The sequence below is a fragment of the Juglans regia genome, chromosome 12 (assembly GCF_001411555.2).
Source record: "Juglans regia cultivar Chandler chromosome 12, Walnut 2.0, whole genome shotgun sequence".
Taxonomy (NCBI): Eukaryota; Viridiplantae; Streptophyta; class Magnoliopsida; order Fagales; family Juglandaceae; genus Juglans; species Juglans regia.
In genome coordinates this window covers 21,131,860-21,159,403 of record NC_049912.1, presented here as the reverse complement: position 1 = coordinate 21,159,403, position 27,544 = coordinate 21,131,860, and the positions used below count along the sequence as shown (strand labels likewise).

Genomic DNA, 27,544 nt, shown 5'->3' with positions numbered 1-27,544 from the left:
GACTTGGGCTCAATGCAATTCAGGTTAAAATTGAATAAATTTAATCAGGAATACTTGCCCTTGCGTTCCTTGTCAACTAGGAACTCAAATGCCATAAAGCTTGTCTTTATCGATCATAGATAAAAGAGAGATGGTCGTTTTACTTCGACAGTCTTTTCGAGACAACATACAGAAACCTGAATTTTCATGTTTGAATCAACTTGCTTAACTCAACATTACAGAATCCGGGTTCGTCAGCGACTGTTGCTTTGAAAAGCCATGTAAAAAGTTCCATATGCACAATGACATCGATAAAGGTTCTCATATTGACTGTAATACTGAAAACAGTCAATGCATTATTAGATATCATGTATTGGGGAACAATGCTCCATAATTTGCTGTATATATAATGTTTACATCAATCAAAAGGCTCATTTGCTGGTTCTTAGTACATAACTGAAGGAAGAATATCCAGAGAAGAGTAGTTCTCTTAGGCACACATATGAATGCTAGTCATTTGAATCATTATATAATGAGGGAACAAGCAATCAGATATCCCCTTCTGTTGTTTAACACGCAGGGTTCGCTTTAAATTTGCCAACCTGACTGGATATATATTCCTGTAATTGTAGTCTGATCACTGAGGGAGAACTGGAGGTGCAATTGAGCGGGTATTATATGATTTGCAATGGCTGCATTTCTGCCCAATTATGTGGAAGTACACTTCGGTAGTGTCATTACAATCATTACACAGAATCCAGACCTGCAAAAACCTTTGCTAAGATAGTATGTTTGGGAACACAATTGTTCTCCAACTACTTCACTACTATTCACAAACAGTTCGCTACTATTCACAAACTATTTCACTACTATTCACAGTTGATCCGGGAGATGCTCTTAGCATCTAAATGGAATATTGTTCCTACAAGAACGATATATAGGGATATTCCAGTTTATCAGAATCCAAACATCAGATAAATAATATGGTGGGCGCTCTATGTTTTTGGATTTTTAAATTTAGAATGGCTACTCTGGTATCAAGCAGTTGCCTTCTCAGTTATTAACCTCTTTCACCATTTAGCTGTCTTTATATATTCTTCCAGAATGCATGTTGTGCAGTTACAGGCCAAACACTGTACATTAAGTAAACATATTATAATCTAGCTAGTGAAGCTCTTAGTTTTCTGATTGAGCATCTTTAAAATCCACAAAATGTTGGGATACTAGGAAATGTAGCACAAAGTATTAGAGATGAGCAAGAATGAAAAGTAAGCACCTTCCTGTATCTGTAATCCTCCGGCATGACGATTGCTTCTATCTGGCAACATAATCAAATTAAGAAAGTTTAGGTTATGTCAGACAAATGCTATATGTAAAAACAACCGGCACATTACTGTTTCTGAAAATATGCACATCAAGTATGACAATCTATAAGATTTGCTTGAATTGATTAAGTTTACCTCCTCGTCAATTCTCTTCCAGGTTCCAGACATGTCTATTACTGACTTTGAGCATATGGGACAGCAATACCTGTGTGATTGATGTAACAGAATCAAGTCTGGAAGAAAATAGAAATGTTTCGCCATGTAATCAAATAAAACTAAAGAAATAAAAAACAGGGTTTCTTACTTGTCACGCTTTATCATCTCTTCGTAACATTCACAATGCATTGTGTGACCACATTTCATAACAGTTGTGTCTTTAAGTGAGTCAAAAAGATACTGCAAAAATAGATTAATATACTAGATCACAAACAATTCCACTTCAATATACAACTATATCACGTATGAAGCACACCTCATAGCATATTGGACAGTGGTGCCGCATGGAGTTCTCCACACACAAATGGTTATCACGCAGACCAACTGCATAGCAAGACGCTGTGTTCTTGCAAAACATTAATAGAGGAGAATATATTCAAACTTGAATAACAGATAAAAATAAACATTTCAACCTAACAATATAAAATATGTAAAATACACACTGCACAAGATTTTACATCTGGTATGATCCATCTAACAATCAAGCACCGAGTTATGGCCCTTTGATCTAATGCACCTCCACCTGTCCCATTGGGGACGCGGTTGAAAATTCAGGGGTTGAAACCCCCTAAACCCATTGCCAAAAAAAAAAAGAAAAATTTAAACATTCAATGGCAAAAAGCCCTGACACGAGAGGACATGAACATAAATGGGAAATTTTTACACTTCTGTTTAGTATTAGGGAATGAGCATATATACTATCCTATTTAATAGATTTATGCTCCTGTATGAAAATTGATCAAATGCAACTAAAAGTCCAAAACTAAAAGTCTAAGTATTACTGTGTAAGGTCTTGGGGATGAATACCTCTAGCCAACTCCCAAAGATGAGTTCTCCCTTCCTCCCCAGTGAGTCATGCCCAACTTAAACCAGTTCTTACCCAGTTTCTTTAATCAAACTAGAAGTTCAACCACCATTCCCAGTTTCTTTACCATCCTTTCTCATTTAATCCAGCATTAATTACAACTACCACTACTAATCCACACCTTCCCGTAAACTATCCTCAACCATTGGTCAATTTCTTAAATATGGACAAAAATTACATTTCCTGCAAATCAGTCCATCGGTCCATTACACCTTCTCGAAACCTCCCACAGATTTCTGAGAACCCAAAGACAAAAATGGAAGGAAGCATCAAAACCTCAGAAACCCTCAAATGGATAGACCTATTGAATTTATTTTCATTGGATTCTGAAGCCAATGTGGCAGGGCCAATACTGCCACCAGATGAAAAATGGGAATCATGTGTTGGAATTGCAGGGGCCTTGCCCGTCCCCGTGCAATTAGAAGCTTAAGGGCAAATATCAGGTCTCTAAAACCTGATATCGTCTTCCTATCAGAGACAATTTTGAATGCTATGAATACTAGTACTATTGTGAATAGATTAGGTTTCAACTTGTATGTAAATATCCCTCCAGACAGTAAATGGGGCGGACTTTTGCGTATGTGGAAAAATGGCATGGATGTAGAACCTGTTTATATGAATAGTAATGTAATGACTATGTTTGTGTACTCGAATCCTATTCATTCCCAGTGGCTGTTAAATCTTGTTTATTGTCCTGCGAATTATAGTAAAAAATGGATTTTTTGGAACAATCTTGAGAGAATTACTAATAGTTTTAATGGTCCTGTCCTTAGCATTGGTGATTTTAATAATGTCCTTAACCAGTCTGAAAAACAAGGTCGACTATTTGCTTGCTCTTCTAACTTAAATGGACTTAGAGCCTACATAGAAACAAATGGGATGGTTGATATTGGTTTTCATAGACCAAAATACACTTGGACCAACAACAGGCATGGTTTTAGAAATATTAGAGAAAGGCTTGATAGAGGGATTGCTAATTCTTCTTGGCTTAACCTGTTTCCAGATGCTACCCTTCAACACCTCCCTATTAGCTCGTCTGATCACTCTCTAATTATTTTGGACACCATAGGAAGCAATCATTAACGCCCTAATGGAAGACCCAAACCACATGGTCTATACTCCAAAATGACTAGTCAATTATGTAATTGGAGCCCCATTAGAACTTTATAAAGGGCAAGAACTTATCTTTCCCAAGCAATGTGGGATCTCATACACCACCTACCCTTATCCATATTATATGGAGTATCACAATCTACCCCCCTTAAATACCCGACGTTCTCATCGGGCCTGTTCATTGTAGGTAGCACGGTTCAAATCTCACATTTTTTGTTTGGATAGTCTCTGATACCATTTGTAATGCTCCAATGGAAGACCCAAACCACATAGCCTATATTCCAAAAGGACTATTCAATGATACAATTGGAGCCTCATTGAAACCTTATAAAGAGCAAGAACTTTTCCTTCTCAAGTAATGTGGGATCTCATTCACCACCTACCCTTATCCTTATCATATGGGGTATCACAATCTACTCCCCTTAAATTCCCAACGTCCTTGTCGGGCCTGTCCGTTGTAGGTGGCACAGCTCAAGTTCCACATTTCTGGTTGGGATAGGCTCTGATACCATTTGTAACGCTCCAATGGAAGACCCAAACCACATAGCTTATACTCCAAAAGGACTAGTCAATGATACAATTGGAGCCTCATTGGAACCTTATAAAGAGCAAGAACTTTTCCTTCCCAAGCAATGTGGGATCTCATTCACCACCTACCTTTATCCTTATCATATGGGGTATCACAAATCATCATAGATATCTCTTTAAATTTGAAGAATTTTGGATAAGGGGCCCAACCTGTCAAATGGCGATACAAAGAGCTTGGAATACCTTTCATATTGGAACACCTGGTTTTATTTTATCCAAAAAACTGAAAGAGGTAAAAAAAGATTTAAAAACTTGGAATCAAAATCACTTTGGAAACATCCAGAATTCCATAAAAATTTTGAAACAAACTCTTTCAAACATTCAAAGCAATGATCTTACCTCTCAAGACATGGAATCTGAAGCTGAAATCAAGGCACTCCTTGATGAACAGCTTAAAAGGGAGGAAATCCTTTGGAAACAAAAGTCAAGAGTTCAATGGTTGACAACGACTGATCTCAACACAAAATTCTTTCACTTGTCCACAACAATCAAGAGAATAGCAAATTCCATTGAGAGTTTAAAGTTGAATCATAATCACTGGACAACTGATCAAAATGTCATTCAAAACACCTTTCTAGATCATTTCAAATGCATATACACTTCTTCCAATCCCAATCCAAACATGGACTTAGAAGGTTTGTTCCCTAACAAGATCTCAAACATGGAAAATAACTTTCTTTGTGAAATTCCTACTGATGATGAAATCATCAGTGCCATTAAACAAACACCTTCAACGAAAGCTCCTGGCCCTGATGGTTTCACTGGCTTGTTTTACAAGCAGTATTGGGACATCATAAAAACTGACTTCATAGCAGCCATAAAAAATTTCTTCATTCATGGTAAGCTGCTTAAGGAATTGAATCACACACATATTGCCATCATTCCAAAAACAAATTGCCCGAACACTATTCATCAATACAGATCAATTAGCCTATCAAATGTTTGCTACAAAATTGTAGCAAAGATCCTTGCAAATAGGCTAAAGAAGATTCTTCCAAGAATTATCTCTCCTCATCAAACAGCGTTTGTCCCGGGTAGAGTCATCCAAGAAAATATCATTCTTGCCCAAGAGATCTTTCATCATCTTAAAAAAAAAAGAGGGAGGGAGGGTATTATGGCTGTTAAGATAGACATGGAAAAGGCCTTTGATATGATGGAATGGAATTTCATTTTGAACATTATGGCTGTCTTAGGCTTCAGCAAGATTTGGATTAACTGGATTAAAGAGTGCATTACTACTGTTTCATACTCAGTAATTATCAATGGGAACCCCTATGGATATTTTAATCCTTCCCGAAGACTTAGGCAAGGAGACCCTCTTTCCCCTCTTCTTTTTATCTTAGGTACAGAAGTTTTAACGAAACTCATTACTAGGGAAGAAAATTTGGGGCTTCTAAAAGGAGTAAGAATTTGCAGAAATAGCACACCAATTTCTCACTTGCTTTTTGCTGATGATCTCATTATTTGTGGTAAAGCCACTCAACAAAATACTCAAATGTTCAAAAACTGTTTGGAAAAATACTCTACTTGGTCGGGCCAAAAAATTCATTCCAACAAATCAATCATTCAATTCAGCAGGAATACCCATCCTCAAAAGAAAATAGAGGTTAAGAATCTCTTCGGTTATTCAAATGACTCTTCAAAACTAAAATACCTGGGACTTCCTTTCTCTTTTAAACCTTAAAAAAAAAAAATCCATTTTGAAGATCTACAAGAAAGAATTTTTGAAAAACTAGTAGGGTGGAAGGCAAAAGTTCTCTCTCAAGCCAGTAGAACAACTTTAATTCGATTTGTTGCTAGCTCAATCCCTTCTTATGTCATGTCCACTCTCTTGATCCCAAAATTAGTCACAAAAAAAATTGACAAAGCCTTCTCAAAGTTCTGGTGGGGATTCCCAATTGAAAAATCAAAAAATTTCACACCCAAATCTTCAAAGTCAATATGCAAACCCAAATCCATTGGAGGTCTTGGTTTAAGACTGACTTCAGATTTCAATAAAGCCCTCTTGTATAAAATTGGTTGGAACATTTCAAATGAAAGCAATGCCACTTGGAAAACTGTCTTGTCTGGAAAATACTTAGAAAACTCAAATTTTTTTGACACCCTTCCAAAAGCTTCAGATTCTTGGATCTGAAAATGTATTTTAAAGCAAAGTGATTTCTTAAAACAGAGTGTGTTATCAAATCAATAATGGCACAAGCACAAAGGTGTGGTCTGATCCATGGGTCCCAACTCAGTTGAATTTCAAACCAATTCCAAAGAATAGCTCCATCACCTTAGATAGGAATCTAGTTGTCTCTGAACTTACAGTGGAAGAACCTAGAAGATGGAACATCCTACTGTTACAAGCCATTTTCCATCCTGATACTGTGACTGAAATTCTGAAAATTTCTCTAGCTCAAACTAATTTTCACCGACAGGAGGATAAACTCAGATGGATGCATCATTCTTCTGGAAAATTCTCAGTGAAATCTGCCTATGCTGCCATCACTATGAATTCCAATCCACCACAAGCTCAAACAAACATCTGGAAAAATCTTTGGAAGATTAAAATTCAAGACAGATTAAAATTGCTTTGCTGGAAAATTCTGAATAACATAATTCCAACAAAATCCTTGGTAAAAAGGTTTGCACCACTAACAGAGGAGGAAGCTCAGTATCCCATAAGCAACAATGAGGAAGAGACCCAAGCTCATTTGTTTTTTACTTATCCTTTTACCAGAATTCTTTGGAGGCAATCACCTTGCCCTGGAATATTACATGTTTTGCTAATCATGAAATTTGTGATTGGACTGAATGCATCATTTCCCCCATAGAAAAGTTGAACATTTTGGATAGAGAGGAGCAAGACTTTCAAATATTTGCTATCAATGCTATGGACAGTATTTGGTTTTTAAGAAATAAAATTGTTCATGAGTCTCTAATTCCAAATCTTGATAATTTTATTTCTAGCACTTTGAGAACTTATAAGGAACACTGTAATGCGTGGGACATTAAAAAAGTAAATGACAGCCATGACTAGAGAGCTACACCAAACGGGCATTACACTATATTCTTTGATGTAGCAGTTAGACAAACAGGTAACACAGCAGCAGCGCTATGCAGATCAGATGAAGGCTACTCAATCTTCGTCATAACAAAGCATATTGATAGTCATAACCCAAATCTAGGTGAAGCCACTGCGATGAACATTGGATTAGAGGAGACTAGACACAGCAATATAAAAAAACTAGTCATTGCAGGGGATTCACTAGTGGTTCTACAAGGGGCAAATGATCCTGAAAAAGTAGCCGATTGTACCATCCAGCCTGTAGTCAATGACATCAGATCTTTGCTGAACTCTTTCGACAGCTGGCACACCAAAAAGATACATTGAGATCAGAATCGATGCGCGCATTCCATTGTGCAGTGGGCAGCTTCCAAGATTTTATATGGATACATACCCATTTCTTTTATTCCACCTTGTATGTCGGATTTCCACAGCAGAAAAGACCCTCCTTTTAGTTTACACTAGTTGATGATGTACAGTTAATTTAGTTTTTGTAGTTGTAAGAATGGTTTTAATTATGAATGAATCTATCTTGTTGAGAAAAAAAAAAATACACCCAAAAAGAAAGGATTTGCAAAACAAAACAGGAAATGGTAAGTTTGATTTAACAAAAGATCATTAGAAATTAAGAGACAACAAAGAAAGTCGCATGCTACTTTGTACTACTAATTCTAAATAAACAAAACCAATAAGAATGAAAAGTAACTAATTACAGAGGAGGAAGCGCATACCACACTTTTTGCAATGAAAGAACTTATCACGACCACCAACTCTGTAGAAAAATAAGAATTTCAGGCCCCAATTTCATTTGTATCATCGATTCATTATGCTTAAATTAGAAGACACTAATCCTACTCAGGTTACTAACCTGCAGATTCCACAATCATTGCAATGAAAATGCCCTTTTTCAGTCTGAGATTAGTTAAAATAACAGTTTGCATCAATAAAGAGAACACAAGAAATAACAATCAAGGGACATAAACTCAAGTGCCAAATACTTGCTATGGATACAAATAAAATAGAATAAAAAAAAATTCTTTATTTTCCCCATTCTGGTAGTTGAATCTGAGATAGCATGATTACATCGTCATCATAGAATTTGCAAACTTCGCAGAAATACTCCCCCATATTGACGCCACAGTTGGTACAAACTTGAGCAACCTGGAACAGGAAGAGAAGTATCATTGAAACCAGTTAAGATATTTCAAACGAAGAGGAACCTGAAAGCTTTATGCAACAATACAGACAAACACATACCGGCTGCTCTGTGTCACAAACTGAACAAACAACCTGAAACAACAACAAAAAGTCCTCGTAGATTCACGGAAATGTTTATAGATCATGAAATTACAAAAGAAAAGACGAACAAGCATAGACCCGGAAAGTCGTACTTGTTTAACATCGTATCGAACGAGCTCATGCCGATCAAAGGGGTTGCTCAACATGCTCTAGTAAATCAAATACATAAAAATTAAACAACACCCAGATCAAGAGAATCACAAGAGCAAAATGTCTGACGTGGAAACAATATGAAAAATCAATAATTAATGTGATTATGTGAACATATATCGTGCAATATATAGAAATAGCAAATGCATACGGTGGCCTCGTTGTGACAATGGCGACACGGATAGATCTCGTTGCAGCAGGGAGCTCGAACCTTGCATCTCCTTCTGTAATGTTTGCATCTAACCCAAAAAAAACCACACCCGGGAAAATTGTCAAAAACATCGACTCCCCGTGTAAATTCTTATAACAAAAAGCCAAAGCCAATGAATGTGTAAGCAATGGGAAATGTGAGGCAATGTACCCGTAGCCCATCTTCCCGAAATCGAGGCGTTCGTTGGCTGAGCCTTCCATTGGTCTTGGAGAGAGATTTACAGAGAAAGCTCAGGAAGGAAGGAAGGAAGGAAGGCAAGGCAAGGCGACGAAGGTCAAGGAAATAGTTTCCGTAATTGGGAAGATGGGATACCTTCCGTTGCTTGTAGTAATCCTCAATGCAAAAGGGGGGGCCCTGCCATCGTCGTCAAGCAACGGAACAGTCCCCCTTTAGTCCCAGCTTTTCTTTTAATATTATTACCTGAATTACACGCCTATATTTTAACCCTAAAAATGAAAAATAATTAACAAATCGCTTTATATATATATATATATTAAATTATCAAAACTGTTGTGCTATATTTTTAATTATCATTCATCTCAAATAATATTATGCTAATATTTAGACAGTTCAGATTATATTATATCATCTAATTTTTGTCAAAAATAATATTTTATCCTTTTAATTAGTATTTTTAACATGACATCAACCAGCAATCGGTAAATAAAAAAAAATTATATCAACATAACATTTCATAGTCTGATCTGTAAGAAAATTTTAAAATTAAATATTTTTATAAATTAAATTATGTCGACAAAATATTTCTCATCATGCCAACTTGTAATTGCTCAAAAATAAAATAAAACTTGAGGGGCATATCACTTTTGAATAATGTTATATATAATTATGAGTTCTATAAATTTTATATAATTTTTTGAAGTGAGAGTGAGATCTATTTTTAAAAAATTAATTTTTTTATATAAATTATATATTTATTCACTTTTTCATAATAAATAAACGAATAGGATATCATTTGATAATAATATTTCAAGAGCATTGATACACTAACAACCTATCTATAATTTGTCTACTATTTTTTTATAAAATATAATTTTTTCAATTTTTAGGTACATCAAATCAAAACTAAAAAACAAAATCAAATTTTAAAAAAGTATTATTTTATTCAATAATAGTTTAAGAGTAGTCCTTTATCATTCATTTCTCAAAATTTTCAAGCCGACTGAGAGAGAGAGAGAGAGAGAGGATAAGCCATAAGGCGGGGCTGGCAGAGGGTGACTTGAAGATAAAGCGACAGGGCGCCGCAATCTGAGCGAATTGGGATTCATAATTCATTCAGCATAGGGGAGAAAGAGTAATGCATTCGAGCAATCGTTTTGGGCATTTTGGCGAACAGTTACAGGACGCACTCTCATCTTTCCCCGTTTAGATCATCTTACAGGCAGGGCCAAGAATACTAAATATTTCAATAACCAATCTATATATAAAGTTTTGGTTCATATGAATTAGAACTCTAATCCATCTAATTTTTTCCTTTTTGGTTTTAATTTAAAATGATAGTGTTAAGTATTAATGAGAAGTCGAATGTAATTTTTCTTTTAAAAACTAATGCAACAAGATGTCACCTACGGAAAAAAAAAAAATTAGTTATAAAGTGATTACACAAAAAAAACTCATAAACTGATGTGATTTAATATGATTAGTCAGATTGTAAAGTTATTTTTATTATAAAATTAAATTAACAGATCAGATAAAACTATATCGATTTGTGAGATTATTTTATATAATTTTTTTATGAATATAGCAATACTAAAAAAAAAAAGATAAGATCTCAATGACTCACAAATTCATCAATTTTGATAGAATCTCCAAGAAGGAATTAATGGCACGGCACATGGCACATGGCCTTGCTTTCTTGGTTAGATTTTCTCAACCAACAACAAAAATGTCAATATTCTATCCATATCTCCGGCCTATCCATCTACTACATCTTAAAAATAAAACTACATATTCTTAGTGGCATTGAAACGGCCACATTGATTGGGAGATGACATCACTGGATATTGCAGTTTCCAAAGAATTGTTCCTTCGTTTTTTGATTACCAAGTTTAGAGAAATTGCCCATTACACTTTCTTTCAACCGGAGGGAGTTGTACTCCCCTTTTGTTTTTTTTTCTCGCGTCCGTTTGCTCTCTATAGTCTATACCCCCGGCGTCCGTCATCCGAGTATCTCCGCCCAGGGGAGGGAGGATTCTCCTAACCTCCCTCCCTCCCCTCCACTCGCACATATCCTATGTATAGGTATATTTCTGCTTTTTCTTTACTTTTTTTTATGATAGTTTCAAGAGATACTGATCTATTGCTCACTAGCCATATCCAACTACCATGCGTCCCTCCAAAGGAATCTCCAGCCGCCGATCTATCGGACGGTAGAAGAAGTCTGTCCAGTCGAGTGGCGAGTGTGACTCATGCGGATTACAATGCGCATGGGCCTCACGTGCCACAACATCAGAAGGGAAGGAGATTTATGCCACCACGTGCGGCGTCATCAGTATCATCAGCTTCGGATCTTTCAAATCCACTTGCTTGTTTTGTTCTTAGTGCGGTGCATGTCCCGCACGTGCCACCATTGTCGGTGGTTGTCCTTTACCGATGTATTAGATTATCTTTAGACTGTTATTCTCCAATGTTCTTGTTTTCCCTAACCAGCAATCGAGACAATGTGATCGTGATAGCCTCTTACAATTGGACCGGATCAACAAAATGCAGCACACCCCTCTCGATTGCGGCTTTTAGTCTTAGATTTATAGTCTGTTTATCAAACTATATTAAAACTACTTTAAAGCGGCATCCCCTTGTGGGATTGGGTTGGAGTCAAGTTTTTTACTTAATAATCCACTTTTTTAATTTTATTTTCGGTGCTGTTTTAGTTGTGTTTGGAATGATTATTGGAGACTCTCACTTTACTAAAGTTTATATCCTTATAACCGTTTAATTTATCTATATAATACTTAACTTATCGAGAAGAGAAGAGAGAGAGAGGGAGAACTGGAGGGAGTTGTAGGGCCCAATATTGGGGGATGTGGGGGCTGTCTGTGCAATCATCAATGTTAGCTTGGACCCTTGCATGCATTACAAACCTTCAACTGATACCTGAAAACAAAGTAAGAAGTTCAGGTATTGACCATAGATTACTACTTCTCGGGTATCAATATGTTTTTATTTGATTGAAAAATATTGAATTTCGACTCAAATATAAAGTAAATATACAAATAATCATTTTATTAGAATTAACTGGTTACAAATAAGCAGTTTTATTGTAGTCTTATGGGACATAACCTCATATAAACTATTAGTATATATTTTATACAGGAAATTATGAAGAAGATTCTAATTAATTCTTAATATTATATATATTCAGGTATTTTGAAATTTGTAATATAATATATAGGAAGAATATTTATTAAGTTCAAATCGTAATATTTCCAATTTAATTATTGAGATTTTATCATTTCGTGATTTACTATATAATATTGTTGTAATCAATATTACACATGCTGCAATTACTGATGCACTTACAACTTTTTTTAATTACGACTATTTATAACCTATTTTACAATCAACAAACGCAATCGCGCCACTTCAATATAATTAATTAAACATAAACTTTAATTTTTAAAACTACCCTCCATTTCATATAGAGTTATAAAAAAATTTAAAAAAAAAAAGAAGTCATGTTTGATATTTTCATCAGCTGAGTTTGAAATAGAGTAAAATAATTAATTTCTTTTTGTTTTTTCTTTTTCTAGAAAAAGAAGTTGAAGGTACTTATAATGGTTGATCTATAAAAAGAAATGAAATTCCAATTTAAGACAAACAGCCAATTCCATTTTTAGAGGCCAGGGAGAAAAATTAAAGCAATAACGTGTTTTCAAACATCTAGAAAGTTTGACGGGAACCAAACAGAAAATTTGTTCAACTTATTTATTGATTTATTGATTTATTTTCCTTTTATACAGTTGGTAATATTGTAGATCATGCATGCATGCATGAAACCCTCCCATAATGCATGCAGTTGGTAATACAGTTGGTGTTTATTCCATTAGCAACGTAAAAATCGGCTCTTACCAAAGCATTGACATCAAATTACAACCATGCAAGCCATTCCAACATCACAAAACTGTAACAAATTATATATTATTACACCAAGTCAAACTCTCAGTCTAATTCGTTCCAATATTCTATATATCCACCAACTAATAAAAGGATAGAGAGAAATATCAGAAATATATATATACACACACCCTTTTGCTCCTTCATCATCTCATCGATCGATCGAGCAATATTTTCTTTATAATTAATTCCTTTCCAATTTTAACAAAAAATGGGCTGTGGGGAGTCAAAAGTACTACTGGAAGTTGCCGCGGCAAACACCATCATCAGCCACAAGCCATCCGAGCATGATCCCGATTCCAAGATGAGCAAAGACATAGAAACCATCCCCGAAGCAAACACCACAGATAACACCACAAACTCATCGCTGCAACAACAACTTGAGGCCGAAAACGAAGACAACAACGATGACTTGGGTGGGGCAGAAGTTGCTGCGGATGCCAAGAAGATAGACGAAACCACGGTGGAGAAGGAAGGAGATGATGAAAAGAAAATAGATAACGGGACAGTTGCCAAGAAGGAAGCAGACAAGGAAAATGGTTTGTAACCTCGACATTATGGCCCTTAGGATTTGACATCATCTAAACTTGTTACAACAACATCCCTAAACTCTTTATTTTTATTTTGAAGACATCGATTTATCCATTTCAATACGTATCGAGTTTTCCTTTAATGTAAAATATTGCATGCGTCATCCCAATATCGTAGATTCAAGTTCGAAGTGCCAAAATTTGAACAAAAATTAGAAATAATATTTGTGAATTGATTTAACAAATATTATTCACAATATGATCAAACCCTAATATCAACAAATATTAGGGTTTGATAATTTTTTTTTCTTTTTTCATTTATTTTTCACAATATGATGTTATTCTATTCAACTAACTTCCTTGTATATAGAGGCCGTAAAGGTGGTGGGAGAGAGTGTGATCAAAGAAGCAGAATCAGAGAAGACAGTTGAAAAAAAGAATCAAAATGCTGATAATCAGGAGGTATATTATTACTCATCAAATCATTTTCACCTTAATGAAACTATATGTTATGACTACCCTCAATTGTTAAATGAGATTTATAAGTAGGACTTGACAAATTAGGGTTTGGTTATGCAGAAACATACGGCTGATACATGACGTACATGACTACCTACCAAGAAGGATGAGATCACAAAGTGAAGGAAGAATATTAACAAGGAGATCATGATCATTTGAAGTTTAATTTTCATCATGTGCTTAATTCATTCATCTGTTTATCAATAAATTTATGTAATTTGTAAGTTTAAATTAATGTTTTAAATCAGGCTTCTACTTCTTTACTATATTACCTCTGTCTTCTTTCCTCTGTATAATTTTCGAAACATATTCTTTTGTTTTATATTGAGCCACCCATCATTTACTTAATCAGTTCTATTCTTGTTTCCTATATAACTATTGGTTTTCATTTCTTTTATTAAAATCAGTAATAAATTTCTCATTTCTATTTGGGAAAGTTTGGACAACTCCAATGACTCTTTACAGTGGAATGTAAGGTTCATTAGAGCTGTATAGGATTGGGAAGTAGGGATTATCTCAGATTTTTATAGCATGTTGCATGCCTTGAATATGGAGAGCAGTGGAGAGGATATATTACTTTGGATTCATCCTCGGAATAAAAACTTCTCGGTCAGATCATTGTACAAGGTTATGTCGACCCAATCATCTGATGGTTTTCCTTGGAAGTGCATTTAGAGAAGCAAAGTGGCCCCTCAAGGTGTACAAGGTTATCTCATGGGAAAATTATAACTATTGATAGTCTGAGAAAGCGTGATCTACTTATTATGGATTGGTGTTTTGGTTCACTTCTCCGTACAAAGTGGTAAAGGAGATGGGATGAGATTTTTAAAAGGTTTGATATTGCATTGATGCCTAAAAAGGTTTGATATTGCATGAGTGATGCTTAAAATGGTGGTGAATCTATATGATGGTAAATACTAGGTTGCCCTTTCAACTTGTCTGAGTAATGCTATATACAATCGTGCAGTGCGCAAGCTTCAAGCAATCGTATTGAAAAAGAGTATAGTCTATTTTTAAAAAATTAATTTTTTTCATATGGATTCTATATTTACTAATTTTTTTTAAAGAGATTACATTGTATTTGTACACTCCACGACTGCAAATATCATTTCTCTATATAGAATAAAAGGAATGGACGATATTTCAAAAATTCGCTAGCAGGGATTAGAAATTTTTTTGTTTTCCATACCTTGTTACTTTGGGCAGCTATTGTATTGGATGAGACTAATTTTCATGATTTTTACGCTGATCTTTCCGGCTCTTAGCTTATAAGTAGGTATATTCTCTTATATATTTCATGTGTATTTGGACTATGTAGTTATGCAAATTAATAAATTTTCTTACTTCTAAAAAAAGAAAAAAAAAAGTACACAATGTTCGGTCATATTAACACCGGACGAAGATGTACACGATGGATATTGATATATATATACACATTCCTTCCCAGCCCCCTTGCAAAAAGAAAGTGGATACGCTCAGTGGATACTCTCAGCCATTTGTAAGAGCAACCATGCTCTGACCAAATTAATTAACTACAGGTTTGCCCCCAACATCTGACTCTGTATTCAATCTGATAACTGGACTTGCGGGAACTCTGGACAAGACCACGTTTCCACTGAGATCCATTCTGCTATACAACGCCACTTGAGGATCCATCCAAAATCTGCATGTTCCTGGTGCATTGGACATTAACTCGATGCCATAATAAACTAGATGATCCGAGATGCTGGTGGCAGTGACCGACCTGCACAAAATAGCCAAAGATAGCATCTTTTCTGACAAGACTGTTACTGTTGAACTTCCAAAATTCAATTATACAAAGGGTAGACTGTCAAAAGAAAGGCATATCATCGGAGAAGGCTAACCTGCTACAGGATGGGTCTTCTCCGGTTCCATCGCAGACCTTCTCAGTTTTGTAAACCAAACTTCCCAATTCAATGTTGTAAAGCCACACCTAGAATTAAGATAAGTTGGAAGCAAATGAGGCAGGGTAAAAGAGAGAACCGATAAATATTTCATCGATTCAGTTAGTGAATGGATACCTCTCTTGGGAAGTGGTGGTATGTTTTTTGAGGGAAATAGTGGTAGTATGGTGGTAAATGAGGTACAATATCATGATCATTTATGATTCGAATTGCATTTGGGACAAGTTTGCTATAGCAAGATGCAAATGCTGCATTGCCAATACGAGGTTGTCCAAATGTCATGACTTGAATATTCTGGGCCTCATGATTGACCTGTAATTAAAAAGATTTTTTTTATAAGTGACCTGTAAATAAAAAGATATTACTTCAAAACAACAATTATTTCAACAACTGTGCTTCCAGGTAAAACTGTACATTAGAACTAATTTCTAACAGAGCTCATCAAGCAGCGGTAAAAAAACCAAGTAATAAACGAAGGACTTTACAAAAAGATTTTTTTTTTTTTTTTTAAGTCAAGATGATGGAGTACCACAACTTCCACATGCATTAAACAACAACCATTTGAAAAAACTTTACTGATAGCTGTAGGTCTTTGGACTAGATGACATAACATGCACAGTAGAAAAATATGCACGTGTTTAAGTGTCAGGTCACAATTTCTATGTCCACACGCTACAATCAATGAGTGCAGATGCCAACACCCCAACTCAAAATTGATCCTAAAAAACAACATAGCTCAAACACAGGATTTGTAACAAACCTCCCAAAGCATTGGAGACAATGGAAACGAATCACACAAAAAATTCCCAGATTACCAAAAAAGTTTATTTGCAATTACCTTTAGATCAAGTCCACAAAATGCAGCCATTGCCCCACCCATTGAGTGCCCAGTCACCATGATGGGAATGTCTCCATACAGTTTCTTTGCCATTTTAACGGCATTTAAAACTGCAGGGCGTATAGTTGTGTTGTGGTAAGCATAATAAAATCCATGGTGCACCTAGAAAGAATGAAAAAGTTGCTGAAAATTCACATTCTTCAACGCTTTTTTTTTTTATAAGTATACTCTTCAACTCTTGTATAAATATAGCAACATATCTCCACTATACATACCATTGCATTATCCATGCCAGGGTACTTTAAGTCAAGCTGTTTCCAATACAAGTCTTCAATCCAATTCATTATGCTGTATAAATGCAGTTCAACGGTTAACAGCAACCAAATAAAGGTAGATAAAAAACCAAGGTGACCTCTGCACAAAGTGACAAACCCAGTTTCATATTGAAAGCTGAAGTATTTTGCCGTATTTATAGTACTCCCTTCGTGTAACAATCAAATTTCCAGTAGATCTCATCAACTAGAGGACATCATCTAAGCATTCAATATCACTTTAACATACTAGCTTGGGCCAGACACCCTTTTTCTGTGCACACCCTTTTACTCGTCATACAACAGTCAGAACTCAAAGCATCACTAGACAGAAATTATGAGTAAATACGCCACTAGAATATTACCTGTGTTCCTGAGTCCCTCTAAATGCAATCACGACAGCATTAAGATCCTTTGCCACCCCAACAAAGCCCTGAAGTAGGTTAGGCATAGTAATATCAATGAACAGAGAAAACCTCCAGTAAATAAATATATAGTGGGATAAGACCAGAAAGGACATGCTACTATTTAAATTCCATCATGAAATGAGAATGCACCTGTAAGCAGTGCTGAACGTCAACAACCAACTCTATGATTTCAAATCCCTGTTTCAATACAAAAGAGCATCGGCCCAACAGTTTTAGTAGGAAAAACGAAAAACACCATCTTCTAGCACATACAAAACTCAGCATACTCTCGCAATTAAAAAAAACATACAAAGCAGATAATATCGTCCCAGTACCTTCGTCAAACCATCACATCTTTGGCACGTCCAAGTAAACAGTTCTGTCAAATCTGACATGTACACCTGCAAGATCAAAAGCTTCTTTGAGTCACCAATCTCATGCTACAGAATCTCTTAGCAGTCTCATTTCATGCTAAAATCTTGGCTATTGCAATATGAAGCAACTTGAGATTCTCTTAATTCAAGCAACAGGTGCAACTTGACTTGCACCATTTGGAACTCAGGTCAATTACAAGTTTGAAAACCTAGACTAATTTTATTAGCACATTAACTAGAATGCAAATTGGGACAATCCACTAGTCCAAAGCTGAGCTCAAAACTTTTTATAGGACCTCTCCGAACTTTATTTTGAGAAAGTGTCTCCTTCGTGGTAAATTCTGTTCAACTAGAAGCTGCCTAAAATAACTACTGCTTCTCCACGTCATAGCTACAGCACACCAGCTACACTGAGAAAATTGTACTGGTTAACATGGTAAATGGCGGGACTATAAATTTTCCATGACAGTAATCTTTTATTCAAATCGCTCCTGATTTTAAAAATATTTCCCCTAGAACTTACCGCTGAAGCATACTCCACCAATACTGCAGCAAGGGTATGATTATAAATAGAGCTATGATCCCCCTTGACCTTGATGTTGAGTTCTGCAAGTAAACCAGGAAACTTAATAGAATGAGTTGTAGAATATAGCCCTCATATGACCAGCTCGCTTGTAATGCGGTATGACTCTCAACATGCACGATACACATACATGCAATTAAATGTGTAATACTCCAATAGGCTTAACTAATTAAGATAGCTTGAGCAGACTTTAAGCTAATCCCGGTTGTCCAAATTTCAAATGCAGACAACATGTCTCTACTGGCAAGACATCATGGCTCGTTGAAAGCCTCGGGTATTGAGTGGATCCAGGTCAGGCCAATTGAAATTCCTCTAATTAAACAAAATCTGTCAAAATCGTTTCCTAAAGTTTCCTATTTCCTGAGAATAATCAACTACTTCCATCATGCAACAAATATGCTTGCAATGCCCATAATGAAAAAACCCCCACGAGCTCGAAAGGAAATTAGAATATATTAACACCTCCAAAAGAAGGCATTTTTCTCCCAAAACAAAAAATCGATTTATCGAAATCAAAATCAAACATGCTCACGAGGAATCCTTGAGAGTTGAAACGAAATACAGAACTACGGAAGCTTATGAATTTTAAAAAAATATATATCAAACATAAATAACGTTACGGACTCTAAATCCAAAATTAATTGAGAGAACTGAGATTTGAAAGTTCCATTCGTTACCTCTTCCACTAGAAAAGGCAAGTAGATAAGTAAAGATTGCCAATATCAACCAACAACTCTTTCCCATTACTCTGTCAACAGAAACAACGCGAGCGATAAAACAATTAAAAGTTGCAAACAATAAAAACCCAAAAGATTATACATATATTTTTTCCTCCTGGTTTCTAGTCATGAAACAATACCAAAATCCAAAGATTAGCAACAGATTTAGAATTGAAAGTGGAATTGACAGTAAATACCGCATAAAATTCGGACCCACTTGCACAGTAAATTCGGTCCTCCAGAAACGATCGGAGCGTGCCCGCGGAGGCTCAGTGCTCTGTGAGGCGGCTGCACAACGGATCTTTCGGTACTTTGCTTCGAACTTCAGCCGTACAGAGAGCAATGCCTGATTAGAGACATGATCAGAACAGAAGAAGGTAGACCGTGGGACGGAAAAGTCGCCAAAGGAGTTCTCTTTTTTCCTTTGCCGAAATTACCCCGACTCTTCTTTTGCATTTTTAAAACGTTTTTGGTTTTTGATGCGTGTGGGGGACGGGTTTTGCCATTTTTGGTTGGCCTTTGTAATTAAAAGGTATATACCATCGGATAGGATCTCATAATTAATTAATTTGTGAAGTTATTTAAATCAGAAAATATAATTATTCAGATACAAAAAAAAAAAAAATTAGAATTCATAATTTCTTATGGATACGATTTAATAATGTGAGATTATTGGTTTTATCTCTTTCTAAATTTAAATAGTAATTTTATTATTATTTTAAATCTTATCTCTACTCATATTTAATAATATTTTTATAATGTCAACCTTCAATAACAGCTATTTAAAAGATATTACAAAATTGACATGACTACCGATGAAAAATATAAAATGCTTCCTCTAGCTTGAATATACACTTCTCACAAGCATATAAAAATCATATGTAATATTGGTGTTTCCCATCTAAATTATAAGAAGTGTTTACAATAGAGTTGTGGGGTATTTAAATTGTAGCACTATAACCCAAAAAACTGAGCTCTGAGCGTCTAAGCTCTCTGGCTTGACCTTCGTCAAACTTCGACTTCTTTCAGCTAGTATCATGGACATGGATTCTCTTATACAACAAACAGAAGCACTCTCTTGGGAAGATCTAAATCTCAGCCTAGTAGAAGATCCTGCAAAAGAAACAACAGAGTTGGCGTTAATAGGAAGAATTGTAGCAACAAGACCTCTCAACAAAATTTCATTGCACGCCACTTTCAAGGCAGAATGGAATTTTCTCAAAAAATTTCACATTGAAGATCTGGATGAAAACAAATTCCTTTTCACTTTTCAGTCAGCTAGGGACAAACAAAGGATTCTAAGTCAAGCTCATTGGAATTTCAAAGGCCATCTACTGATCCTCAAAGATTGGCCAGCTGGTTTAACCTGGCAAGAGATAAGCCTAAACTCATCAGTCTTTTCATATTCAAATTCATGGTCTTACTCTTAATCATACTACTGTTGAAAATGCCATAAAGATTCGGAAAGCAATAGGAACATTATTGGACATAGATATTGATCCAAACTTTGATATCACTTGTAAAAAGTTCGTTAGGATCAAAGTAGAACTAGATATCAATCATCCACTCAAATAAGGTTTCTGGCTTGCTAGAAACAATAATATTGATACATGGGTTGCCTTCAAATATGAGAGGCTCTCGGATTTTTGCTATGCCTGTGGTAGATTGGGTCATTCTCAGATTTTCTGCAATTTTCTAAAAATTATCCCTGATCCATTACCATATGGTCCGTCGTTGAGAGCTGAATATAATGCTTCAGGAATTTTCATCCCTCCTCAACAAGATCAAACTTCAATTCCTAGATCCTCTCACTCAGGAAATCTTAAAGAAGAAGGGAATCTCATTGAGAATTTGAGTTCTACTGATATTATAAAAAGACAAGGTACTACGGTTTATCCATCTTCTGTGGTTTTCCAAGGACCAACTTATGTTAATGTTAATAGCAAATCAGTTGCTATGGTTTTAGAACAAGATGTAGAGAACAACAAGGTGAATCATCTCTCAGATACTGATAATATCGGAAAAGGGAAAGGAAAAGGGCTTCTAATCGATGACCAAGAGAAGCCTCAAAGCAATTTCATTAATCTGCCCTCTAGATTTTCATCCCATGAAGCTCTATTGATAGATAAAGTTTTAATTGATGAATCACAGTTACTAAGGCATGATTATAAATTTGAAGATAAAAAAATTGTAGAATCCATGCCGAAATTGGAAGATATCACCTGGAAGGATACAATCGGAATGCATATAGATCACGGTGGCATTAAAAACCTGGAGAAATCAACACTTGCAGATCACGACGGTGACAAATTTCTGAAGGATTCGACACTAGCTGGCGGCCACTCTCCCTCAAACTCACTGTTCAAAATCCCTGTAGACCATAAAGGAGTTTCATCTACCAACCCACTCTTATTTAATTTGGCAGTTAATGCATTCCCATCCACTTTGTTCACTTCAGTCAATCCGGTCCATGCCAATCTGACAGAACAACAACTTCACTATAGAAGCATGATGCATTCGGTGATGCAAAGTCAAGCTTATCCTTCTACGTTGTCATTCAAGGAATGGTCTGATTTGAGAAGGCGGTTTCATGCTTCTAGTTCTACCATGAGCTTTAAAGCTCATCAAGCTAAATGGGCTAAGCCTCTTATTTCGGGCCAATCAACTACTATTACAAAGGGCTTAAAATCTGGTCAGCCTTTTATGGGTATTCATGATTCTCAAGCTACACGTGAAAGCCCTATGCTTTCACCTATTTTCAGTTGCTCCATGGCCGATGAAACTCAGATCTCAGATTCGGCTCATACTATTTCTGCACTCAATCTTCACAATGTTGTGCTTCAAGTTCATTGAAAAGAATTATGGCTACAGCATCTACAGAAGATCTGGATATTAAAAGTAAAATTCCAAAACTTATGAAAGATGCTATAGAGATCAATCTTAGCAAGGAGGAGAAAGATAATGCTACTTTCTATGAAGTCAGATGCCACTGGGAAAATACAAAAGAAAAAAAAATTCTTAAGACAAAGTCGTATACTCGAGCTACATCAAAATTGGGTTCATCAAAAAAGAAAAAAAAGGCGGGGGCATCAAAGCCCTCAAAGACTCAGTGAAAACACTTGTTTGGAATTGCAGGGGACTAGCTCGACCCAAAGCATTTAGAAGTCTTAGGGCTAATATGAGAAAATATAATCCAGATATTATTTTTTTGTCGGAAACCATGGTGCCTAATACACGCACCCATAGTATAGTTAATATCTTAGGTTTCCAGAATTTTGTACACTTCCCAGCCTCCGGGAATAATGGAGGCCTTTTGTTGTTATGGAGACTGGGTATAGATATAGAACCGGTTCATGTAAATACTAATGCAATTTCCATTTTGATTTACTTTGAACCTTCTTATCATCCATGGTTAGCTACTTATGTTTATGCTCCTGCTATATGGCAAAAAAAAAAAAAAAACAATTTTTTAGGCTAATTTGGAAACCATTCACAATTCCTATCTGGGGCCATGGTTATGTATAGGGGATTTCAATGATCTCATTAATCAATCAAAAAAAATAGGAGGGAGGCCAGTTACTCCTTCCTCTTCTATTGGTGGCTTAAAAAATTTAATGACCAATCATGGACTTGTTGATATTGGTTTTTCAGGACCTACTTTCACTTGGACTAATAATCGTCATGGTAGAGCTCTTATCAGAGAACGATTTGATAGAGGAATTGCAAGTGCACAATGGAGATTATTATTCCCTGATGCTACTATTCAACACTTAACATCAGGAGCATCGAATCATCACCCTCTATTGCTAAATACCATGAAAATACAAAAGAGAGTAACCTCTTTTAAATTTAACGAATTATGGACAAAAGAACCGTTCAGCAGCATAATCATTCAGGAAGCTTGGTGCAAGCAAGTAAGTGGAAACTGGACAATTGATCAAAATGCAATTGAATTAGCCTTTATAGATCATTTCAGGACTGTTTATACCTCCACAAATCCTGTCATTCCAACAGAGCTTGATGATTTATTCCAACGACAAGTCTCAAATCAAGATAATGCTTTCTTAACGACAGTACCAACTGAAGAAGAAATCTATGGGGCGCTCAAACAAATCTCAAATCATAAGCATTACTGGAATATTATCAAAAAAGAAGTCATTGCAGCAGTTCAAAATTTTTTTTCGAAGTGGGAGGATACTGAAACAAATTAATCATACAAATATTGCTCTAATCCCAAAAGTGCCAAATCCGAGTTCACCGCCAAATTATCGGCCAATCAGCTTGACCAAGGTTATCTATAAAACAATCACAAAGATTCTAGCAAATCGGCTGAAGACAACACTTCCAAGTATAATCTCTCCCTTTCAAAAGCTTTTGTTCCGGGTCGTAATATTAAAGAGAACTCTATTATTGCGTATGAGCTATTTCATCATCTCAAGAAGTTGAAAGGGAAGAAGGCCAAATGACGATCAAGTTAGATATGGAGAAAGCTTTTGACTTTATAGAATGGAATTTCCTATTTACAGTGATGAAGACTCTAGGTTATAATAGTCAGTGGATTAATCTAATCAGAGAATGCATTACGACGACATCATTCTCAATTCTTATAAATGGTTCTCCGATAGGTTTTTTCAAAGCAGAAAGAGGACTTAGACAGGGTGATCCTATCTCACCCTTTCTATTTATATTATGTACGGAAGTTCTATCAAGATTAATTGTCAAATCAGAGGCCAACGACAACATAGAAGGCATTAAACTTTGCATAACTTGTCCGTCAATTTCCCATTTATTCTTTGCAGATGATCTCATCATATTTGGGAAAGTAAAAGAAAGTGCAGCAAGATCCATATATGTGAATCTAGAAAAATATCAAGCATGATCAGGCCAGCGAATCAATAATGGAAAATCATCAATTTTCATTACAAAAAATACAAATCAAGCGACAAAGAGAGCCATTCTTGCGAAGTTGGAATATAGGGAAACTACATCCAATATGAAATATTTAGGAATTCAAACCTCGTTTGGTAGGTCCAAGAAAGAAAGCTATAGAGAATTGCTGGAGAAGATCAATCATAAACTAGAAGGATGAAAGTCAAAACTCTTATCATAGGCAGATAGAACGATGCTAATTCGCACAGTGGCAAGCACAATTCTCACATATCAAATGTCTATACATCTTCTACCAAAATCAGTGTGTAAATTGATGAATACAAGTTTTAAAAATTTCTGGTGGGGAACGAAAAAGGATCAAAAGCACAAGCTCTATCTAAAGTCATGGAAGTCAATTTGTCAATCGAAAAAAGATGGAGGTTTCGGATTGAGACTAATGGAAAATATGAATGTTGCATTGTTAGCCAAGACGGGATGTGAAATGAATCAACCAAGTACAAATATATGGCACAAGCTTCTTTCAAAAAAATATCTACTAACAAACTCTTTCTGGCAGGTGTCATCAAAAGCTTCAGATTCCTATTTTTGGAGAAATTTATTGCAAACACAAAGAGTATTAGAAAAAAGGTATGTGCAATCAAATTTTTAACGGAAAGTCAGTGAAAGTATGGTTTGATCCATGGATTCCTTTATTGGAAAGTTTTAAGCCACAACTGCTTAACTATTTCACGGAATTATCTCATTCTCTTAAAGTTTCTGAATTCATCAACAATACAACTCAATTAAAACTCAATGTGAGAAGTTCACTGTCAAAACAACTTATCACCTAGCATCAAATATTGATTGTGCTCTTCAAGTAAGTTTCCCTAACTTTGCAATAGATAAGCTTTGGAAACTGAAAATCCATGATCGCCATAAACTTATTTTGTGAAAAATTCTCTAGGATTTACTTCCAACTAGAGGAAGGCTAAAGAACTTCATACCATTAATGCCTACCTTTAGTTGCCCTTTGTGTAATGAGAAAGAAGTAACACTACTACATCTTTTTCTTGAATGTCCTATATCAAGAATCATATGGAGCCAAAGCAAGTGGCCACTAAATCTGTCTTCCTTGGCAATTATTACTCAACAGGATTGGATATCTTTCATTCTTAATCCAAGGCTAAAGTTGGGATTAAGCTCACAGGAAGTGCACCCTTTTCAGCTGTTTGCAGTTCTAATATTGGATTTCACTTGGAGATTGAGAAATGATATAGTCCATAATCAAATAGCTCTATCTATTAGGAAAGCTATAGACCAAATGGATTTCCTTTACCAATAATATCTATTTGTTTTGGCAATTGAAACTGAAAGAAAAGCAACCACCATTATGGCAAAAACCTCATCTCAACACTGTAAGCATTTCGTTTGATGCGGCAGTTAGGACCACGTCCTCTTTGGCCTCTGCAGTAAGTCGTGATTATGAAGGAAGTGCAATTGAAATATGGACAGAAGAAATTGGAACAACAAATCCAGTAGTAGCAGAAGCAATTGCGGCAAGACTTGCAGTCTATATGGCTAAACATTTAAATTTCCCAGATATCACAATTGAAGGCGATTCTCCTCTTGTAGTCTCAGCAATTCAAGGGTCATCATCAGTCTGGAAAATTTCTTCCATAACTGAAGATATTGCTCTTATCATATCATCTCATAAAGGATGGTGTTTTAAAAAAATAGATCGATCTCAAATTAATTTGCGCATTCTGTGGCGCAATGGGCCGCAACCAATAGTATGATTGGTCGCATTTCAGTAGCTATTTTACCTTCTAGTATTGTACTTATTGATAGTGGCAAAGATCCTCCTTGTTCTGTAACTGAAACCTCTTATTTATAACTATGCAAGCTTAATTAGAAAAAAAAAAATTTGTAGCACTATAAATGCCGACTTGTATTTTTTATTTTTAGGAGAATTGTCCATTTCTTTGCTCTAAGGAATAGGGGTAGAAAACCGATTGGTCGATTCGGTTCTGACCCAAAATCGAAACTAAATCGACAGGACATTTGAGGACTCAAATTGATTGAATTGACCGAACGAAGGGTACTACATCGACCAGTATGACGTCAGTTGCGCTGCGGTCGATTCATTGATTTGAACTTAACGCTAACAAGGATGGCCAACAAAAACGTGGGACGCTTACAAGGGCATAAGGAACAAATTTGTGAGATTGTCTGCCATCAATTTTTTTTACCATTGATGGAACGTTATACCAAGCAAAGAGACAGCCAGTGCGACATCGATCGAGCTGTGGTCGGTTCATTGATTTGAACTTAACACTTACAAGGATGACCAAAAAAAATGTGGGACGCTTACAAGGGCGCAAGGAATAAGTTGTGAGCCTGCCGGTGAGCAATTTTTTACCATTGATGGAACGTTGTACCAAGCGGGATGTGAGTGAGTGAGTGAGAGAGAGAGAGAGAGAGAGAGAGAGAGAGAGAGAGAGAGAGAGAGAGAGGTTTTAAGAAAGGAATTAGAGTTGAAGCCCTAACCAAAACGACGTCATTTTAGTTAATTTATTTTCAATTGTTTTAATGAAACGACATCGTTTAATTAATTTAATTTTTTAGAAAACTATAAATATATATACAATGATCGGTCCACCGGTTTGAATATTGTGCAAATCGGGAATCTAATAGATTGATATCAATTTGTACTTCGTTGGACAGATGACCGACCAGTTCTCCAATAATTTCAGCAGATTTTAGCATTCAACGACCAGTTCTAATTTGTTCTTGTTCACCCCTAATAAGGAAGTAGGGCATGAAGAACTGCTTCTGGTGGTTGAAGCTTGGGGAATATGTTCTTATGGGCTTGGACTAACTTGTTTGTTTAGAGTATGATGCCAAGAGACCTTGTCTTTTATTAGCAACCCTGGCTTTGCCCTTTTTTTAATTTGTTTTATTGTTCGATTTTTAATGAGAAAAGTATTACTCACCACTTTCTTCATATCTATAATTATGAGGTCAATATCTCAATTGTGTTTATTTTTAAAGTATAATTAACCATGCCATTATCATGAGAGAAAATATACAAGAAATCATTTTGCACCAATCTAGATGCAACATTAATATTGGCATTTATTAACTTATGACTTATTTGGGGAGTGAGATGAGATGAGATGAGATTTTTGTGAATAGTAGTAAAATAGTTTGCGAATAGTAGTGAGATAGTTTGAGTTGAGTATTTTTTAGGTTTTGGGAAATGAAAGAAAAAAAAAGTTGAATAAAAAATATTATAAAGTTAAAATATTGTAATAATATAGTTTTATAATATTATTTTTATTTGGGGATTTAAAAAAATTATAATTATTTTTTATTTTGTATTTAAAAGTTTAAAAAAGTTGTAATAATTAGTTTGAAAATTTTGTATTTGAATTATATTTGTGAATAAGATGGGATGAGATGAAATAAGATCATATGAGAATTTTGTGTCTTATCTATAGCCCCAAACCTGCCCTAATGTTTTCATGTAAATTTGTTTTTTCA

The 27,544-nt window shown here is 35.5% G+C and overlaps 2 protein-coding genes across 4 annotated transcripts; both read right to left on the bottom strand.

The window, feature by feature from the left end:
* Positions 1 to 275: 275 nt before the first annotated feature.
* LOC109005953 (E3 ubiquitin-protein ligase MIEL1) lies at positions 276 to 9,191 on the bottom strand. Of its 2 annotated transcripts, none has more exons than XM_018985069.2 (12): positions 8,946 to 9,188; positions 8,736 to 8,823; positions 8,527 to 8,583; positions 8,393 to 8,425; positions 8,219 to 8,296; positions 8,004 to 8,047; positions 7,867 to 7,907; positions 1,777 to 1,859; positions 1,609 to 1,700; positions 1,440 to 1,509; positions 1,256 to 1,297; positions 276 to 742 (listed from the first exon to the last, which is right to left on the bottom strand). In XM_018985069.2, the coding sequence occupies exons 1-12, from the start codon at positions 8,993 to 8,995 to the stop codon at positions 617 to 619; spliced, it is 804 nt and encodes a 267-aa protein (XP_018840614.1). In that variant the 5' UTR covers positions 8,996 to 9,188; the 3' UTR covers positions 276 to 616. The 2 variants fall into 2 exon arrangements, with proteins under 2 accessions (XP_018840614.1, XP_018840615.1); XM_018985070.2 differs by lacking the exon at positions 276 to 742 and adding an exon at positions 754 to 1,112 and having other exon boundaries at positions 8,946 to 9,191.
* A 6,149-nt stretch (positions 9,192 to 15,340) lies between these two features.
* On the bottom strand, positions 15,341 to 19,609 carry LOC109005954 (lipase-like). 2 transcript variants are annotated; one of them, XM_018985071.2, is made up of 11 exons: positions 19,330 to 19,609; positions 19,091 to 19,161; positions 18,354 to 18,436; positions 17,792 to 17,857; positions 17,607 to 17,654; positions 17,415 to 17,482; positions 17,014 to 17,086; positions 16,739 to 16,900; positions 16,018 to 16,212; positions 15,841 to 15,929; positions 15,341 to 15,719 (listed from the first exon to the last, which is right to left on the bottom strand). In XM_018985071.2, the coding sequence occupies exons 1-11, from the start codon at positions 19,332 to 19,334 to the stop codon at positions 15,500 to 15,502; spliced, it is 1,080 nt and encodes a 359-aa protein (XP_018840616.1). In that variant the 5' UTR covers positions 19,335 to 19,609; the 3' UTR covers positions 15,341 to 15,499. The 2 variants fall into 2 exon arrangements, with proteins under 2 accessions (XP_018840616.1, XP_018840617.1); XM_018985072.2 differs by having other exon boundaries at positions 19,350 to 19,603.
* Between the last annotated feature and the right edge of the window lie 7,935 nt (positions 19,610 to 27,544).

Excerpts from the sequence above, each read along its gene's own strand:
- LOC109005953 (XM_018985069.2), bottom strand. The coding sequence starts at position 8,995 with ATGGAAGGCTCAGCCAACGAACGCCTCGATTTCGGGAAGATGGGCTAC. Across the intron at positions 8,297-8,392 it reads TTTGTGACACAGAGCAGCCG|GTTGCTCAAGTTTGTACCAA; the intron begins GTATGTGTTTGT and ends TTCCTGTTCCAG. Across the intron at positions 1,298-1,439 it reads GGAAGAGAATTGACGAGGAG|ATAGAAGCAATCGTCATGCC; the intron begins GTAAACTTAATC and ends TTATGTTGCCAG.
- LOC109005954 (XM_018985071.2), bottom strand. Across the intron at positions 17,483-17,606 it reads ACGTTCAGCACTGCTTACAG|GGCTTTGTTGGGGTGGCAAA; the intron begins GTGCATTCTCAT and ends AACCTACTTCAG. Across the intron at positions 16,213-16,738 it reads TTTGTGGACTTGATCTAAAG|GTCAATCATGAGGCCCAGAA; the intron begins GTAATTGCAAAT and ends TTTTAATTACAG.